The sequence below is a fragment of the Telmatherina bonti genome (genome assembly GCF_933228915.1).
Source record: "Telmatherina bonti genome assembly, chromosome: 14".
NCBI classification, from domain to species: Eukaryota; Metazoa; Chordata; class Actinopteri; order Atheriniformes; family Telmatherinidae; genus Telmatherina; species Telmatherina bonti.
In genome coordinates, this window is record NC_136612.1 from 26651288 (window position 1) to 26670534 (window position 19247).

General features: G+C 37.2%; 3 protein-coding genes across 3 annotated transcripts; 2 read left to right on the plus strand and 1 right to left on the minus strand.

The window, feature by feature from the left end:
* On the plus strand, positions 1-1467 carry rmi2 (RecQ mediated genome instability 2). Its single transcript, XM_079253332.1, has 2 exons — positions 1-328; positions 1089-1467. Exons 1-2 carry the CDS (start codon positions 40-42, stop codon positions 1238-1240), a joined length of 441 nt encoding a protein of 146 aa, XP_079109458.1. The 5' UTR covers positions 1-39; the 3' UTR covers positions 1241-1467.
* Positions 1468-1708: 241 nt separating this feature from the next.
* Positions 1709-13662, minus strand: zc3h7a (zinc finger CCCH-type containing 7A). Its single transcript, XM_079253432.1, has 23 exons — positions 13543-13662; positions 12200-12303; positions 10283-10322; positions 9907-10110; positions 8820-8978; positions 8530-8610; positions 8266-8319; positions 8143-8182; positions 7665-8002; positions 7318-7570; positions 7160-7188; positions 6913-7057; positions 6619-6777; positions 6100-6305; positions 4385-4485; positions 4066-4247; positions 3886-3959; positions 3468-3601; positions 3279-3384; positions 3085-3193; positions 2856-2989; positions 2466-2629; positions 1709-2388 (listed from the first exon to the last, which is right to left on the minus strand). Exons 2-23 carry the CDS (start codon positions 12265-12267, stop codon positions 2199-2201), a joined length of 2970 nt encoding a protein of 989 aa, XP_079109558.1. The 5' UTR covers positions 12268-12303; positions 13543-13662; the 3' UTR covers positions 1709-2198.
* Positions 13663-16835: 3173 nt separating this feature from the next.
* pla2g10 (phospholipase A2 group X) lies at positions 16836-18891 on the plus strand (the record flags this gene model as incomplete). The annotated part of the gene is made up of 4 exons (XM_079252990.1): positions 16836-16893; positions 17522-17690; positions 18332-18438; positions 18743-18891. The coding sequence occupies exons 1-4, from the start codon at positions 16857-16859 to the stop codon at positions 18889-18891; spliced, it is 462 nt and encodes a 153-aa protein (XP_079109116.1). The 5' UTR covers positions 16836-16856.
* Between the last annotated feature and the right edge of the window lie 356 nt (positions 18892-19247).

The window sequence follows — 19247 nt, forward strand, 5'->3', positions numbered from 1 at the left end:
TTTGCGCCACAGTGCAACCACAGCAACACGACGTGGATTATGTCCAAACTGGAGAACAGTGAAACTGACCGGAAACGTCCTCCGCCCATTAAAGTCCTGTCCGGCCAACTAAGGACAGCGGGGATCCGGGGCGCCGCTGACTGCGGGGAAGGATGTGTCATCAGACTGGGCCGAGGGCGCTCTTTGCGGGTCTCTATGGTGTGGATGCAGGGGACTGTACTAGAAGTCCACCTGGAGAGAAACACCGTGCTGCTGATGGATGAGACGGGGACTTTCACAGTTCAAGGCGTAAACAGTATTCCCAGAGGGAAGCCGTGTTTATCCCCAGGTAAACAAAGACTGGTGCGTTTAAAGACCGTAAAAGTTTATAGCCTGTCAGTAGGGAAAATTGAGCTGCAAATCCACACATCCTAGTTTGGGTCCGAACTAAACAAGCATAGATCAGGCCTATTGTGGTTGATTTATTATTATTATTAGTAGTAGTATTAATTATTTTGTTGGAAATGTTCAATAAACCAGTCTGTTCAGTAAAACACCGTGGGGAAAAGAATAGAGCTAGATTTAGACTTTACCATCACCTTTAAATGTATTGGAACCTGTGCAAATACAGGTTGCCCCAGAGTAAGATTGATCAAAATTTATCATTAAACCTGCATTTTTAAAAAGACAAAATGCATGACACTATGAAGATTTATTTTCGAAGTTATTTAGCCTTTGGAATGTGCAACAAAAATACTCTTTAAGAACTAAAAATCAGAAAGTCTTGCAATTTCAATACAAAAAAATGTTTAAAATTTCTTTTGAAAAAATTTACTTTTCCAATGTTATTGGTCAATATTGAATCTAATTTAGATTTAGATTCAGTAATAAAGAGATGATATATATATATATATATATATAAAATCCATTAGATGTAATTCGAACACTTTTTTTTTTTTTTAACAAACAGTAATGGCATTTAAAGCTGTTGACGTGTTAAACTTAACTGCATAGAAATGTTCTCTCTTAGCCTGAGACCCCATGTCTGCATCTCCACTCCTTTTTCTTTTGAAAACATGCCGTCACTTAACAGACTGGTCCTGTTGTAGGCAAATATGTGATGGTGATGGGTATCATCCAGACCCTCTCCCCGGAGCCAGTCGTCCGTGCAGTGAAGATGGCTGACCTCTCAGAGTTTGCTGTACTGCATAGACAGATGTGGAAGCTCGAAGTGGAAGATCTGCAGCAAGTGCTGGCCTGAATATACAGTTATAGGTGGAGATCCTGCTGCTATTACAACCTGCAGCACAAAACTCTCGTGATTCTCAACAAGCATCAAGTCGACCTGAAATGACTGAATTTTCTAAAGGTCAAGCTTAGGAGGATGAATCAAAATGACATTTAGAATATAAGCAAGACTTGAAATATTGGGATTGATCTGACAACATGGCTCCAACTCTTCATATGGAGGGGGACCTGTCATTTTGTTTGAATGCCATTTAAAAGTTTTGACTAATTCATACATGGACTTTGGTCTTACAAAATGGTTTTATACCACCTGCATTCAATTTGTAATGATTTACAGCAAATAAAGCTTGGTGTTTTCCTGTAAGTGTTGTTTAACAGTGTATTTGCTCAACTTGAAACTGAAATCTTAATTCAAACGACAGCGACACACAGCAGTTTCATTAGATTAAAAAAACAAAAAAACCTTTATTTGGTAGGTGCCCGTTTACATTGGTAACACTAAGATAAATGGAAAGTGAAAATGACCTATGTTGACTGATTAAAACAAAATAAAGTCAACCAAACTCTCAGTTTTAAGTAATTCATACTTAAAAAGGGAAAGGTCATTAACATACACAAACTGTTTGTGAAAAGAAATTATTTTTTTTCTTTAGGTCAACTAAGTATCAGAATGTGTCTCAGATCAAGGTTTTACACATGCTGTTTTCGTCACTGTTTTCAGGTGTTCTACTGAACGATGCATAGCAAAGCTTCAAGTGTTGCACACTGAATATTTGCTATTAATGATAACACTCAGACCTGATCAGAAAACCAGCCACCAAATCAGAGGGACGGTCCTGAATGCCCTCTGGTAAAATCATGCTGCAATCAGACTACTCCCCGTGTTCAGCAGAGGCTCTCAAGGATGACTTGACTCAAGACTGAATACTGGACTTTTTGCAATAGAGCGTTAATATTTTGTCAGCACATCATTATTTAATGTCTTTAAGGAGAAAACTGTATTTTCCAAAGTCATTGTCGTTCGGTGCTATAAGATGATCTTTTCTGGCTTTGGCAAGTTTCATCAAAAGGAATTCCCTACGCTCCATCCACTCCTTGAGCTCCTGCTCCCCATGTGCCAACTTACACAAGTCATCCTCCGTGCATGTGCCTTTGAGGAACCTGTCGACACATGAGATCAATCATGAAACATCAAAAACTGCTGCAATGACACGGCGGGCCGCGTCTGATGAGCTTACCTCTCACAAACTTTGAAAGTGCCAGTTGGAAATCTGTATTGCCAGCAGTTCTGATCATCCTCCGAGTTGAAAACTCTGTCTTTGTGTTTTTCTGAAGTGATATGCTGCTGCCACTGCTTCTCACTGTTGCAGTTTTTACCACATAGCCAACAATGATTGCCAGCCTGCAAAAAAAAAAAAAAAAAAAAAGCTTTATATCACTTAAATTGTATATCCAAGGGCCAACTCAGGTCAGCCAATCATGTTTCCATAGTTTCTGCTATATAGATGGAATGTTTCTAACAAATCAGAATAATCTAAAAGCTGTGAAACCATAGGATAATTGTCACATATTCAATTTAAACGCAACTCCTGTGTCCACAGCTCCTATTTGCCAGCTTGTCAACTCACCACTTCCTCAGCATAGTCGGTTGGCATGTGAATCTGTTTGCCATTCTCTCTCACAGAGTTGTTGGATGTCTCCTCACCCCATTCGGGCTTTTGAGACTGCAGCCACTGTTCATAAAGCTGATCCATATCTGGAACTAGATATGGGGATAAAATTAGACTCGCGCCATATGCTAACTCCATCCTAACAAATGAAACCCTTTTAAAGTGAAGGAGACTTGAGAAAACTCACTGTTGTTTTCCTTCATGTAGGTCCAAAGGTCTCTTTCTTCTACACTGTGAGCAAATGTGCAATTCCCAATGTACTGACACTTCTTGCCAGCTGTCACATGCATGCAAATCTAAAGTAAGTAAAACAATCTGGTTACAGATGAACCGATATTACGTATTGCTGAGATAATTGTAATAATAATGTCAGATATGCACCTCAAATTGAGACGGGATGGGTTTTTTGGTTGGAAGTGGTCTTACTGTTGTCCACTTTTTCCTTTCATGGGAACTTACAAGCACCACCCGCCTGTCTTTTGCCCACCTAAGATGGAAAGTCAGCTTAATTTAGAGGTCTAAAATTCTTTTAACGTTCCAACATTTTCACAAACAAATCCAAATACTTACGTGTGTCTTGCTTTGGCCGAGCAATACCTCTTGTTTTTGTCAGCTTCACTTCGTTGGCCATTTCTCCAACACTGGCCACAAACAAACACCATCTTCAGATTTGGGGGACCAAACCTCCTCTGGGCACTGGGAATCTGCAAACAAGTTTCTGAAGGTTAAATCAAAACACAAAATTTGTGTACGTCTTACTATAGAAGAATTGGCCAACAAACCAACTAAGCCAGTGTAAGAAAGCTCACATTAAACAAGTCATTTATACAAAAAAACTGTCAGCTTTATCCAAAACAAGAATTTAGCAGGCAAGTGAAACCACAAAGAGGCTTAAATGAGTTCAGAAAGACAATCTGTACTGGCGTGAAAGGTTGTGAACTATATTTTTAACACATGTGCAGTCTTTGTGGCCTGTCGTGAGTCTTACCTGCACTCCCTGCAATGACGCTGCTGCATTCCAATACTTTTTTGCCTCTTGGACAATACTTTCATGAGTGATACCTGCATGATGAATAAAAAACAAAATTAAATCGAATATATCAGAAAATGTCTAGTACATTGGTACTTGTGGAAAAGAAGAGCATTTGAGAAGAACTTTATTCCGTACCCAGCTCGTGCTGCATCATCCAGACTTTGAGCTCAATGAGGCTGTGGGCATAGAAGCACTCGTCCTCTCTGACGCAGCCATAACGAACTTCATGCCGACAAAGATCCAGCTGGCTGTGGGGATTCAAAGGTCTGATTTTTGAATAGCGGACCGTATTTTCCTTCAAAATGTGGACCAGGCACCTAGAAGACAAAGAGAACTAAGGTCACCATTTTGTCCAATTTTTTTTTTTTTTTTTAAAATTATACTTATCCTCAGTAAACACTACTAATATTATGTGGTTTATTATTAATGAACAACGAAACGCTGACGGACTCACTTATGTTCCTCAAAGTCATGCTTCGTCACTGGATGAGAGCAAAGTGAAGGGTCATCTTTGTTGGTTTTGCTGATTATTCTGGGCTTGTGGTCAAAGCACACCTGCAGAACAAACATGCATTGAAAAGGAGAAAACAAGAGCAATAATATCTAGCTCTTATGAAAAAGGATTAAACACAGGGTGTTGAATCATTTATGACAACATAAACCCCTGAAGGAATCACTTAGTGTTTTGTTTTTGCCAGTAGGCATCATAATCATCATATTCAAACAAGGTTTTAGTTTGGTTTGGCAGATATGTGGAAAGCTGGAATTCTCTCTTCTCCTGACATCAGCAAATTTTATTTAAATAAAATAACAGCAGATGGGAGCTGCAGGAGAGATTTTCATGTCTCCAAATTCCAAGGATTAGAGAAAAAAAGTCACTGAATCAAGTTGTTTTAGTTTCTTTGCTAATTAAAGTTTTGAGTCACTCACACACACAATTGAAAGAAAAATAGTAATGAGTCTTAACAACATGGGTCAAGGTTCACTTCATCGGATCAATGACAGGCTAAACGTTATGAACAAGGAAGCAATTTAGTGAAAGAAAATAACAGCTCTTCAATCAAAATTCACAACTTGCAAACTATTGTAGCGTCAGTATCAACAGGCCAAAGCAATAGATGATGCCCATTAAAAATAAACATGTAACTCTTGACTGATACTGTCCAAGAGGATTTGTGCATCCTCCAATATCAGGCCAAAGATCAACAAATAATATCTTTTTTTCCACTTAAAAACTTCAAGGCAACATTTAATATGTCAAATATTTTTCTTTCTTGCTGCACAAACACAAGTTTAGGTCATTTCTAGGGGGAAAAAAAACAAAGCCTTAAAAGTAAATGTCTCCTTTGGAGCTGTAAGATGTATGGGCAAACAAAATAATTGTGCCACAGCAAAATGTTAGTAATTCAGTCTGCACAGGCTACGCTGGGAGAGATCATGCTTCTGTTGGCTGACTTGCTTTTCTTCGCTTACCAGAAAAAGACAAAACAAGTTTAACCTCCAAGATAAATAGATTTTCCAATTAGTCTATGTAGTTATGTCACAACCAATCATGCTTGAGTTCACATGGGGGGAGGAAAGTTATTAAATGAGTCCTCTGTAAAACTCATCATATGCGACATTAAGATCGGTCACTACAACATCTGAAAGTTGCCCTCTGTATATTGGTTTTTATCAATAGCTAGAGTCCTACACCATTAACACAGTCGAGCTGACTTATATTTCATCGTTCGACAGACAATATTGCTAAATAATAACCAGCTTTAAGCCTTTGGTAGTGGTGGGGTGGAGGGGTGATCTGATTAACTGTCTGAGCTGCAGACTAACTGAATGCAGACAAAGCAAAAGCTAACTGTGTCTGCAGTCAAACATTACATGTTAAATGTTAATTAAATCTGTCAAAGTCTGACGTTTAAAGCTTTCAGGCAGTAATTGTCTGGCTGAGAAGACCTTTAATTTGGCATTAATACAAGGTATAATTACTGGTTCTATCACATACAGTTCTTTGTATAGAAATGTGAAGAAACTCACACTTTAAATGTCATTTTATTTCAAAATAAAGTACATACAAAAAAAAAAAAAAAAAACTACACTGGTCTGGGCTGTTTTAAAGTGCAACCACACCCTTAAAATTAAAATAGCTTTGGCAAAGGATCCACAAACACTCACCCCGCAGAGAAACATGAATATTCCACGATGCTCCTGCAAGATCTTTGGGACAGTCAGTCTGACGTTCGAGTTTGGCCCAAAAGGATCGAAGAGCAATTCCCTGGAGATAAACCCTTTCCGCTCTAGAGTCCAAACATCAATCTCCTCCTGGCAGTATGCAAATGTGCAGTGGCCAGGGTACAGGCACTCTTTTCCAACAGCCACCTCTGAAACAGGTAAGGTCACATTTTAGTATTCACTCTTAGTCCAAATGACTGCTCTGAGCAAAGAGTAGTGTCAGGATGAAAGTGAAGGCCACAAAACGTGTTACGTTGTTCAAGTGCAGTGTGTGTGTTTTAAACAAGGATGAATTGTGCTGTACCACACATGCTGGAAAGTTAAGAAAAAAGGAACAAGAAGTTTAAAGGAAATGACGTTACAGTTCCACCCATTTTTTTATTTTTTTAAAACTAAAGGATCATTTTGATTTACATCCTCAAAATCAAAAGAGTAATTTTAGATTTAGAGTTTACAACTCACCTTTACAAATGTAATAAGGTCCAACATATTGGGTTTTTGTTGGTCTGGGTCGAATGAGTTTCCATGTTGTGTCTGGCGAATGCTTGATTCTACCAAGTAATACATCCTTTTTGCATTTATGCTCCTCGGTGTGAAGAGTGTAATCCAACACTCCAGGTCCTACAGCGATGGGGGGCAAAAAAAACAAAACAACAACCTTTAAATCAAAACAACTTATCATCTAAAGAGCCCAACATCTGCAGTCCACTGCAGCACAAGCAGAAAAACAGGCAAACTTTCACAAAACCTCCTCACCAGTTTTAACGTAGCACATCGAACAGGCTTGTTTGAATTCATGCGTTTCAGCTAAGGGGTTCTTTGCTAAATCCACAGCAGCAGGGGGGCCCTTCACATCAGGCATACCCACCGCCATCCCCATGGGGGCTTCATTATTGTTGATCTGCGTTTAAGAAGAAATTTTAAGCATTACGAGGGTGAAGCAAAGTCAAAGCCACTGACGGCTCAACATTATTGATAAAAAAATAAATAAAAAAGTAATTACCTGTGCAATGAAGGGACTTGGAACATAATCTGAAGTTTAGGTAGAAAAACAAACAAAAGAAAGAATAAACTGATACTCATTGCATGAATTCTTGATTTTCTATCTACACCAATGTTGATCCAAACCAAACAAACTACACAAAAAGTAAAATAACTTACCGGTTTTATAGTCCGATATGCTGAGACTATCAAGAGAGTCCAACGGTGGGGGCAAAGGGTCAAAAGTGCCCATACCAAAATAAGTACTTGACCCCGATTTGTGATACAGAGGCGGCAGAGTTACAGTACACTGCTGGGAACCACCTTGAAGAAATGGGTTTATGTGAGATGGCATCAGGAATGGACTGGACATGGAACTGCCCGAGGCAATACTGGTTGGCAAAGGAAGAGGCCCTTTCACAGTGGGAATATCCTGATGGAAGAGGAAAAGAGAGGTTGCTTTTCTCCTGAGATGTCAACTCAGTGTCATATTTTAGTTATATGCAAGATCACATCTTCCCACTTACCAGGACTGATTCGGGACCAGCTTGGTCCAGTAAATCATCCAAGTCATCCCCAATGATGTCCGCATCAAAATCTTGAGTAGGTTCAAGAATCGAGCATGGCTTGCTGGTTCGGCACCCGTTTACAAACGTGTGCACAGGGAGAGGAACCGATGTGGATGCAGGCAGTGGGACAGACTCGAAGCCCGGAGGCTCTGATGGAGTTACGGATAAGACGCTGTTGCTATGAGGAAGTTCATCCACCACAGAGTCATTGAGAGGTGGGTGCACTGCCACTGGAGGTTGGATTGGAGGTGGACATGGAGCCAAAACACTGCTATCCTGGGTCAATTGAGGCACTTCTAAAAGCACAAACAAACAAAAAAAAAAAAAAAAAAAAAAAAAAAAAAAAAAAAAAAAAAAAAAAAAAAAAAATACAGGATGATGAATTCTCTGCCTTCATCTCAGTGAAATCAAAGTTTCCTAAAAAATGAAAACTCACCAATTTCTATGTCTTCAACTGAAGCTGAACCATGAGAAAACTGAAAACAAAACAATCTCATGAGCGCTTCATTTATTTGGGGAGAATGTGTTCATAATATCCAGCGTAGGGAATGTGGCTTACTTTGTCACATGGGGAATCTTGATAATTTGATCCTCGCAAAACATTCAAGGCAGGCTGTTGGGAAGGACAAAGAAAAAAGAAAAAAGGTTAAGATAGCCATCAATTCAAAGGCAAAACATTTTCTACTGAAAGTCGACGTGAATCAGGAAATGCAAATTTGAACTTGTCACGACACCAACTCTTGACATGCAGAACTAGTTCTCCAATTAACAAGCCTTCTCTGCTTCTCAATTGTTTCACTTTTGTGTCATCACACACACATACCTTACTTCTGACATAAGCCTTACGGATTTTCAACCCCAAACATTTGGCAAGGTCCTGAGTCAGCTGTGTGACATTAGAATCCTAAGGACACAAACACATTTTCTACATTATTGACATAAAGTTGCCTTTTTTAAGCATACTTTTTTACTAGTTGAAATGCTGAGCAAACCTCTTACCCATGAAATCTAAAACACTTAGAACCTAAGTACTGAAATATTCACTGCTGTCCACTCAAACTTTAATCTTAAGTGGAAACTAGAAATGCCAAATGTCCAGATGTGAGTCCTTACCTGAGGCACTGCAAGAGAGCATTTGGCAACAGCCTCATAGGCCTCTTGATGTCTCCCCATCTCTTTCAAAGCTTTTGCTTTTCTGTACAGCGCTTTGTAGTTCCCCTCATTTAGCTGGAGAGCCTTTTCACAGTCTTCTAGTGCTTGGTCATACAATCCCTTATGGATGAAAAAATAAAACACGTTGCAGAGTTGGATATTCTTACTTCAGTGATGAAGAGATGAATCACACTCATCATAAATTGACTTTTTGGGTGTGTGCCTTCTGATGACGACAAAGTGTTTTTGTTGCTGTGTGAAATTACTCAGTGCAAACAGACGCTGACAGGAAATACAGACTGAACTGTTGTGAAGACCTAGAGTTTCCCAAAAGTGTTTTGCTTTTTTTTTGCTTTTGATCAATGCCAACAATTGTCAAAAGAAAACACAATACAGTTTGTTCTTAAACAGACACCATTATTATCATGTTGATGAATGACCTTTAAATATTCTTTGTATTGACTTTTTTCATTGATTTATTTAGAGTCAGGGCATTCATTTCCTAATGTTTCTTTCTTAACTTTGACTGTTCAGAAATGACTAATTTAAAATTCAGCATGACTGCAGCATCACATCACAGACAAAATGTGTTAAAATGAAAAACCTTGTCAAGTTAAGTCAGTCATTTAGTTGGATCAACAGCTTCAGTTTCATCATTAAGACCATTGAAATAACCGTGTAAAAAGTTGCCAAAGAAGGAAAAGGTACATTAAACATAATACATCATGTAATGTTGGGAGTTTCAAAGGGAAAACAGAACATTCTGCAACGACAGACAAGTTAACTCCACACCATTATGTCCTCAGGCTAAACAAGGTGGTAGAACTCAAAACAATGTGTCAGTGATCAAAGTATAAAACCTCCTGAGTGCACAAACACTTATGAAACTCAGACTTTAGATATAAATAATGAACTGCTACGGTGCACAACTTGTGTTATATTAACTACAGAAACATGTTTAAACAAAAAAATCAAAATTTACAAATATAGTGTCATGTAAAATCAAAAAAGCAAGTATTCATCAGAATGATGAGCAGCATTTACTTACCGGAACAATATTAAGATACGCTGCAGCTCGATTTGCATACAGTTTTTCCAGCAAACTTGTAGGAATACAGATTTCTTCCGAGTCGGCATAGTCTGCTATACTCAGCGCTTCGGTGTACATCTCAATAGATTTAGTCCATTCCCCTTCTTTAAACACGTCATTTCCCTCTCCAAACAGATTCCACACAAGGTCCTTTATGAACACCTGGAAGTTCAAAAGAGAAAAATTACACATATCCTCCATGTAGGACCAGGAAACTGCTTGCTTTTTTTTTGTACTTTACTCAACCTATGTTCTTTCATTAGATTAACAAACACAAGTGTTGATACGAGAAAATGAAAGCTGGTACACCCACATTCAAATTTACAATGCTCACCTCATACTGGTCTTGACTTCCAGGAAATGGAAGGGTGGATCTGAAAATAAAAACAAAGTGAAGTTACAAACCTTCCAAGTATCAGCTGAAGAAAATAACACATCTGAGTGACAAATGACAGCCTTCACTGAGGTTCACAACCATTCTTACTTTAATGGCCTGTAATTAATCTTATCATTCTATCAAGTTTCTTTAAACCAGAAAAATCTATTCAATGGACAATTATTTGCCGTTTTGACTGAAAATCTTTTTTTTTTAGGTTTATCAATGAGCTAAAGATGGGATTTCCTCTGAACACACAACATGTTTTAGATTACAAATTTTAAGTGCAGATCTGAAATTGGCTCTCAGGATCAGGAAAGTGTGTGGGTGTTTGTGTTTTATGCATGTCATTGGGGTTGTAGCGTGTGCAGTGGCTTCTGGATCCAAACAAGTCAGCTAAATCAATAAAACAAAACAACTAAATCAACATTCCACGTTGCAATAATATGACTATTTTACTTCCAATTTCAATTCTACTGATCAAATATCTGTTGTGTTGAAATCAGATCAGCCAAAAACAAAGCATCACACTGTCAACAGTCAATCTTCTGATATAGAGCTGAAACAGATTATTTGTCATCCAAAAAAAGTTGTGCCATTAACCATTCCAAAGAAAAGGTTTTCTTTTAAGCTGGTTTTGGTTTAGCTGCTGCCTGGTATGTTGTGCTTCTTCTTTTATACAGTGGAATATGAGTGTGCTACATTTTAAATGATCACACTGGAATAGAAATAGGCTGAGCTCTTCTAACAAGAAATAGTGAACAAAACTTAACCAAACAGAAATCCAGATGTCAGAGCACTACCTTAAAGTTAACACCAGCTACACGCAGAACTAAGTGCACTGGAAATCCACAAATACAAAACTAATCTCAACTTTATTTATAAAGCACTTTAACACAACGTCAGCTGAAACAAACTGCTGAACAGAGAAGTGATAAATCAAAAACTTGTAGAGAGAGATCTGAATAATAGAAGTCAAAACAATAAAAGATAAAACAATAAAAGTAAAATAAAGTCAAAAAGAGAAAATAAGAAACAGAGTCTCAAACTGGGTGAAATGCCAGGTCATAATGTCATGCTGCTTCTCTTTGGTACAACAGAATCGATAGCTAATCTACAGTGGTTATCAGAAACAATGCAAAAGTATCTACTGGCACAGTGAGGCAACTTAAAAAGACCAACTTTGTGACTCATGGCAACTTGACACACCATGACACAGCAATGATGTACACACAGTCATATTTTAAGTACTGCTTTTCTTTCAACAGTAAAGGGACCGGTCACAGAAAAGGAAATACAACATCATCCTGCATGGCAGAGCTCTAGAACAATGTTTGAACAAACTACGAGTCTGGTCGATGCATGAAAACAAAGCACGCATCTCCCACACCAGGAACACAACTGACTGAAAGCCCATGATCAGCTGTATCGTCACTGATCTGAAAAACAATGAGCTTGTGGTAGATCAAAACTGCTGTTTTGACAAGAGGAGAGAAAATTTGATCAGTCTTCTCGCTGCTTAAAATTGAAGTATGTTGGTTTACACTATGGCTCAAAGAGCTTACTGATTACCAGTGATCAAAGACATGCAAATGAACTGTAGTCCATACAGAAACTATTTTATAAGTAAGGGCACCAGTGTAACTTGCATGTATGCGACTGTTTATGCTTAAAACGTTGTCATATAAAGTATGGAAAGCCAGCATCACATCATAAAGGTTTTGCAGTGGTTTGCGATACTTTTGAAGGATACCTTTAAATATTTAAGTTAATATTTGTTAAAAATCTGATTTCCTAATTAATATAACCTGTACAGAATTAGCCAATTATTGAAGATCTGAGTATGATAACCAATCAAATGGTCACTACACATACTGTATGAACTGTAGGCCTTTCTGAATCTCTTGCCAGCGACTCCTTCTGTCCCGACACGCTTCGGACATGTTCGCGTGTTCTAATATCCTCTCTCCAAACAGCACCTGAAACAATACATAAAATCATTTTATTTACCAATAGAAGTAACAGATCAATAAATAAAAAAATTTAAACACACACACACACACACACACAACATTAAATATTTGCTCTTTATAGGCTACATATTAAACTAGAGCATTTCCAAGTCCTCAGCAGCTTGACCCAGCTTCCTCCTGTCACGCTTCCGCGTTGAGGCGTGACGACACACGTAAAGTTACGGAAATGAAGACGAAGAATTTCGTGACAGCTCGAGTTTTGAAAGCTAACGAAACTGTTGATCGTCAATTGTCATGACGGCGTCATTTCAACTGTGTTTTTGAGGATCCCGGAGATATAAATTGTTAGCCCCGAAAAACTGTTCAATCCTAGCACCTAAAGATTTGAGGTTTTGCATTTCTGTATCTCCATTTACTATTTTGAGTTTTACTTCAATTTTATAAACTTAGCAGTGTCGCCTGATAAAACCCGGCTATATAGCGAAGGACAGAAATATTTTTCGAGATAAAACACGTACAGTTTGGTCTTTTTCATGATTTTAAATTAAGATTTATCTTGGAGCATTAACCCGCCAGATCAAGCTGTCAACCGTATGTGCTGATTGATAATTGGTCACTTGTTTTTTTGTTTTTTTTTTTATAGTTAACATTTCTTAAAATCTTTAACACTAACGAAGTTTTGGTTTACACAATCTTAAGGGTGGTGAGACTAGCTTTAGGCGATATCACTCTCTGTTATTAAACCTTAATAGCATATAGATTCGCACTGGTGATATTTTTCTTTTAACAGAGTTCGCTGTGAAATAGTCACGTCTACCCACAAATATCAGGGAACCGATAAGAATCAAATAAAAATGCAAAATTTGTGATATTTGTTAGCTGTCCGATAATGGACGCACAACATTTAGCGCACGTGTGTTACCCGCGGCCAAGAGACCATCGACTATATTTCTTGTTAGCAATCATTATCGTCTGCTAGCAAATGTTAGAAAACATAACAGAACCACACTATGGTAAATTTAAAAATACTATATTTTTTTCTTGACGCTTAAAACACACAGGCCTAACCCGGCAAAAAGACGTCTAAGTTTCTAGGAAGTAGGCTGAACCTAACAAAGCATAGACATGTCCAAGTTAAACTAGTTCCTCAACGCAAACAATAGCAAGCTGAAGACGTTTAGCCGTTGACTGAGACCGAGTAAATAACACAGAACTTATACACCTGATATAAATGTAAACACTTACATGAATGGGTCTTTATTTCAGACAGCCCTTAAAACGGTAATATAAATGTTAGGAGGGAGAGATTTTCGGTGAAGCTTTAACAACTTGGCTTTTGCTATCGTTGAAGGCCGCCCTTTGCTTCTTCTTCTTTTCTGACATGAAGGAGGAGGTTCATCCACACTTACGGCGTGCTGCCCCCTAAAGGCGATGCAGTGATAGATGAAAATGTACATATTTCTTTAGTTTTGAAAAACATTTCAGGACCCACGATAGTAAAAAAAAAAAAAAAAAAAAAGCCTGTACCACTTCATGCAAGGATCTGCATCCAAGTGGACAGTCCACTAGCATCTTCCTACGACGTCCTCTACTGTTTGATTTCGTGTTTGTGTTGTTCTCACTTATATGTAAGTCATTTTGGATAAAAGCGTCAGCTAAATGACTGTAGAATAGAATAGAATAGAAAATCACATGATTAAAAACCAGGTCTTTATTAGTTGTTGGGGTAATTGACGTGTCAAAATGATTTCATCTGCTTCTTAGGTGACAGTAGACAAGTACCAGGATAAACTATGTATCAAATATGGTAAGTTGGGGTAGGTAGGGTTAAGTGGCTAATACAACCAAAATGTATTAATTTAATCACTATTACACACATCCAATATATAAGGTCCACTGCTTACAATACTATATATATATATATATATATATATATATATATATATATATATATATATATATATATATATATATATATTTGTATATATGAAGTGCAGCAGATTCTCTCACTGGGGACATATGGTTCTGCAACTCAGTTTGTCTTATTATTATTATATATATATATATATATATATATATATATATATATATATATATATATATATATATATATATATATATATTTTTTTTTTTTTTTTTTTAAGCCTTCTCATAATTCCTTATTCAACTTTTTTCATTTCTTCTTTTGCACTTCATTTACATTGGTGAAAGTTTAATTTAAATCCATGCTGCAGATCATAACATCTCTGTGCAGACACACAAAGCCTGACATTAACATTGTTGTTCTGATTGTTTGTGTAAGTGCCTGATTGTCATTCAGAAAGTTCTTTCCCAAACTTCCAAGTTGGATTGGTTACAAACAATTAAAAAATTTGTAAAAATGACACAGACACAGCAAGAAATATTATTTGATATTACTAAAAAAAAAAAAAAAGAAAAAAAATTATACAATTCCCTCCTTCCTCTGTATTTTGTCAAGGATATGTAAACCAAAAATCAAATATAAGGTAGCCAATTTTTTTTTTTAAACTTTTCTGAGACTTTTTTGAATGCTTGGCTTTTTTGTTTTTTGTTGTTACATTTTTGTTTTTGTCTATCATCATTTGGATATTCTTCTTACTGAAAGTTTTTTTTTTTTTTGTCTTATAATCAATCTTTCTCTCAGAAATCACTTCAGTCTGTTAGGATTATTTATTTATTTATTTGTTTTGGCACTGGATTTGGATTTGGAGGCTCATGATCAGATATTCAGGAAAAGATGTGACTCATGGTCCTGGCAGATGTAGTAGGAGCCATGAGTCAGTATCTGACATCTTACAGAGATATTCTAAAGGAGGGGAAAAGGAAGAAAAATGTTTTACTGCTGCCATCATCCAGACCCAAACTACATGCTAAATTGCTCACTATTGCCACATTATTAATGAAAACAGAGTCAAAGACAGCAGAACAAAAGATATACTTTTGTAAAACATAATTGCATGAGATGAACAGATTCATGCCATATCCAGATCAGGTCTGTAATTTTTCAGCTGAACAATTTCAGCGGTTAAGCTCAGACACTTGAGTGCTGCTCAGTAAATCATTCTGACAACTCAGATGGCTACAGTATGTGCTGCTCAGTCTGTTTTGTGGAAGGAAGGCTTGCTCTGTTCACCACAGTGACTTGTTTATCAATAGGAGAGAAAGATAAATGAGAGACAGTCATCACAATGGAAGAAAAGATATATTATTAGAGCAGAATCATCGTAATTATCTGGATTTGTGGTGACAAACTGGCGTCTCGGACAACGCTTTCTGCTTTCAGAAACTAAATATTTACTATGTGGCAGATATCAGCTCTAAACCTTAGCTACTCTGGAAGTTTGATATTCCCAGAATCTCCATGATTTCCAATTTCTATGATAAATTTAAAGCATTAAATTTATTTTATAAATTAAAGCAATATTTCAGAAAGCCTTGAAATTAAAATAATTTATACTCCTGATTATTATAAAAAATACTTTTCTGAAATAAGTGTGAAGCTTGTTCTGGTTCTTATTGTGACAACCTGCCAGGTTTTATTTATTTATAAATGTGTGTGTGTGTGTGTGTGTTTCCACCTTGTCAGTAAAAAAAACAAAACAAAAACTGTTGTCTGTTATTTATTTAATTTTTACATAAATGCAACTGAAAAAATAAAAATAAACGATCCGTTATTAGTAAAATGCAAATGATGACAATGTGCCTCAACATACTATATAAAATTGGTTGATTGCTAAGTTGCTTGTGTATTGACATAACATTGAGTCATCCCTTAGTAGAAAATGAATGTCACTGTTGAAATATTATGTGCCATTTCTGAACTGAATTTAACAAATGTGATGTTTAGTATCGAAGTCATTTGTCTGTAAATCCTGTTTGCGTTCTGATGGAGATTCTCACAGATATAGATATTTACAATTATGTGTGTTCATCAAAAACCAGTAAATATGCTGAAAGGTGCTTCAGTGCTTGCTTAGAATGATTTTTACTTCTTTTTGAACATAATATGCTGACTTTTTTGTCATTTCCTTATGGAAGATTGAAGATGAAAAAAAACCTCTCCTAGTTCAGTCAACCATGACGGTCAGACAAGGGAAGAATGTGTATGCGCTTACTTAACAGGCCTTAAAAGTAAATTTGATGTTACTTTTTAAACATTGCATGGGTCAAAAATAAAGCGGCAGTAGTTATACTACCAAATGTCCCTTAAAATAGTTAAAAACACATCCAAGGAGCTGGAAAATATATATTAGAAATTTATTTATTTATTTAGATGGAGGGCAGAGTCAATATAAGAGGTTTTTTTTTTTTTGACAAGAAGCCTTTTATCGTTCCAGTGTGCTACAGACAAGAAACGTTGGTCTTTTTCCTGTAGGGGGAGCTCAGATTCATAAACACTAGATTAGGCTGTGGCCACTGGTTATTCCCAGGAGATTATTCAAACAGCCTCTAAAATAAGCTCTCCACTTCACAGTGCACACAGAGAGTGGAAGCCGAGGAACACTTGCTGTGGAGTGTCCCGCTGCCTGTTGCACATTATGACTGCCTTTTATCGGATACTTCTCCTGTTACCTGGTAAGTTGACTGTTGATTTTGAAGTAGAGCAGTTAATGAGGCAGCAGCAGATTGGAAAGGTTGTTTCACAAAGGCATAGGAAGTCATTGCAGGTGGTGTAAGAGCCTCAAGTCCTGTTTACACTCATAGGGATTTAATCAAAGTTTTATAGGGATCAAGTTGAAGTAAATTGTGTCACTTTTCCCCACAATGTTATCTTCTTTCACAACACTTTAACCATGATGTAGAACAGTACCTTCAGAGACATAGTTTCTATAGCGAAAAGTCTCTGTGGATTCTACAGGTGGTAACAGAAGCGTTTTTTATGTGCTGCAACCGATTAAAAGGTGGCTCAACATTTAGCACACACACACATACATAAATATGTGTCTGTATGTATCTATATTTTATACACACACACACACACACATACATATATATATATATATATATATATATATATATATATATATATATATATATATATATATATATATATATATATATATATATATATATATATAAGAGTTAATCTCTGTCAAAATGTCTTTTGTGCATAAAACCATTCTTTCAGATGTAACAATGCGGCTGAGTGGTGAGAGAGAGAGAAATATGTTCTTCCTCTTCTGTTGTTTATTTTTCTCTTCAGTGGCTGTGGCCTCTGTGGCACCACACAGTTCCCAGCGGACAAAAAGAGGTATACTTGAGCTGGCAGGAGCCATCAAATGCAGCACAGGGAGATCCGCTTTGGCTTACATGATGTATGGATGCTACTGTGGTCTGGGGGGTCAAGGCTGGCCCAGAGACAAGGCAGACTGGTAATCACACTCCTAACCCATGAAAGTAAATGTTAAGTCTGTTTTTGCTTTTATTCCTTTAATGCTACACCTTGACACCTGATGATAGGGTGCTCCAAACTCCTGGCAATCAGCTGATTCTACATATGAGCCACCTATGCATTATGTTTTGCAAAGGATATCATTCAGAGAGTTTGCGAGATGTTCAGAACTCCACTCCAGGCATGGTGTGTACACATTTTTTCCTCCTCCTGCTGCTTGCCCATGGCTATTCCCAGTCATCCGTCAGCCACATGTGAATGCACAATTTCCGTTTTTGAGCTGGACCACAACTACTGCGTGATGGGATGGAAGGAGGCAGCAATGTCCAAATTCAGCAGACTCACATGGTTCAACAGGCACTTTAAAATAGGCCAAAAGATTCCACACCCAAATCCTAATTACTGTCTCCTTCTTTTCCTTTTTTCGCCACAAGACATCTCACCCCCGTAAGACCAATTAACTGCAAACTATGTGTTGTGAAAACCCATATAGTGATCCTGCCCTGTCTTTTACATAGCTGTGGAGTCCTGTGACCACCCACCTACTGCTCTATTGACCCCCTCTATTTTAGACCAAGCTTATCCTTTAGAATAACAGTTTATTGTCTTTCCATACTGTAGGTGTTGTCACAAGCATGACTGTTGTTACGGAGATGCAGAACTTCTTGGCTGCCAAACCAAAACACACCAGTATCACTGGACGTGCGAGGACAGGAAAGCCGAGTGTGGTATTACTTTTTAAATCCTTGTGTTACTTTAAAAGTAAGATTTGTGAAGTGAACTTAATAACTGTGAAGCTCTATGGCAGCTAACAACTTTTATAGATATTTAAGATGCTCATAAACTATAATTGGCTGATTATACATCGCAACATATCGCATGCACACAATTTCAAAAGGAAAGAAGCTTTAGGAAGCTAATCAAATTTTGCTAAATTCATTTCAAGTATCACAATAACAGATTCTATGCAAATATCTCCTTTAAGTCCTCTTTGTATTTTGTCATTGAGAGAAGTTTTCTGTATAATTGCAGATGATTTGAAGGACAAATGTGAGAAGATGTTGTGCAAGTGTGACAGAGAGGCAGCCAAGTGCTTGAGAAAAGCACCTTTCATCCGGAAATATGCCCTGTGGCCAGATTTCCTTTGTGGTTATGACCACCCAATGTGTAGTATTTACTGAATTTACAGAGACAATCAGTGCATATTTACATCTTTTGTGCCTTTCACATATATTATATGAGATAAAATGCTACAGTAATGTTTCTGCTTATCTGTTGTTTGTTATCATTACCGTTAATTCTATTATGAGACTATAAAATTGTAAGATAAAGTATTTTTGCATATCACGTCAAGCTTTAATAGGACAATAAAATGTTTTTTTGACCCCGAACTCTTGAGTTTTTTACCAATTTTCTCTTGTATTAGACCTGGAAAGTAGGAAGACTTGAGAAGAAGCGTAATCATTTCTCTGCTCAAACTCAGTCAGAACTCTGCTGGAGGGTCAGAAGTTAGTCAGCGAGGGAAAGATTGGATGGC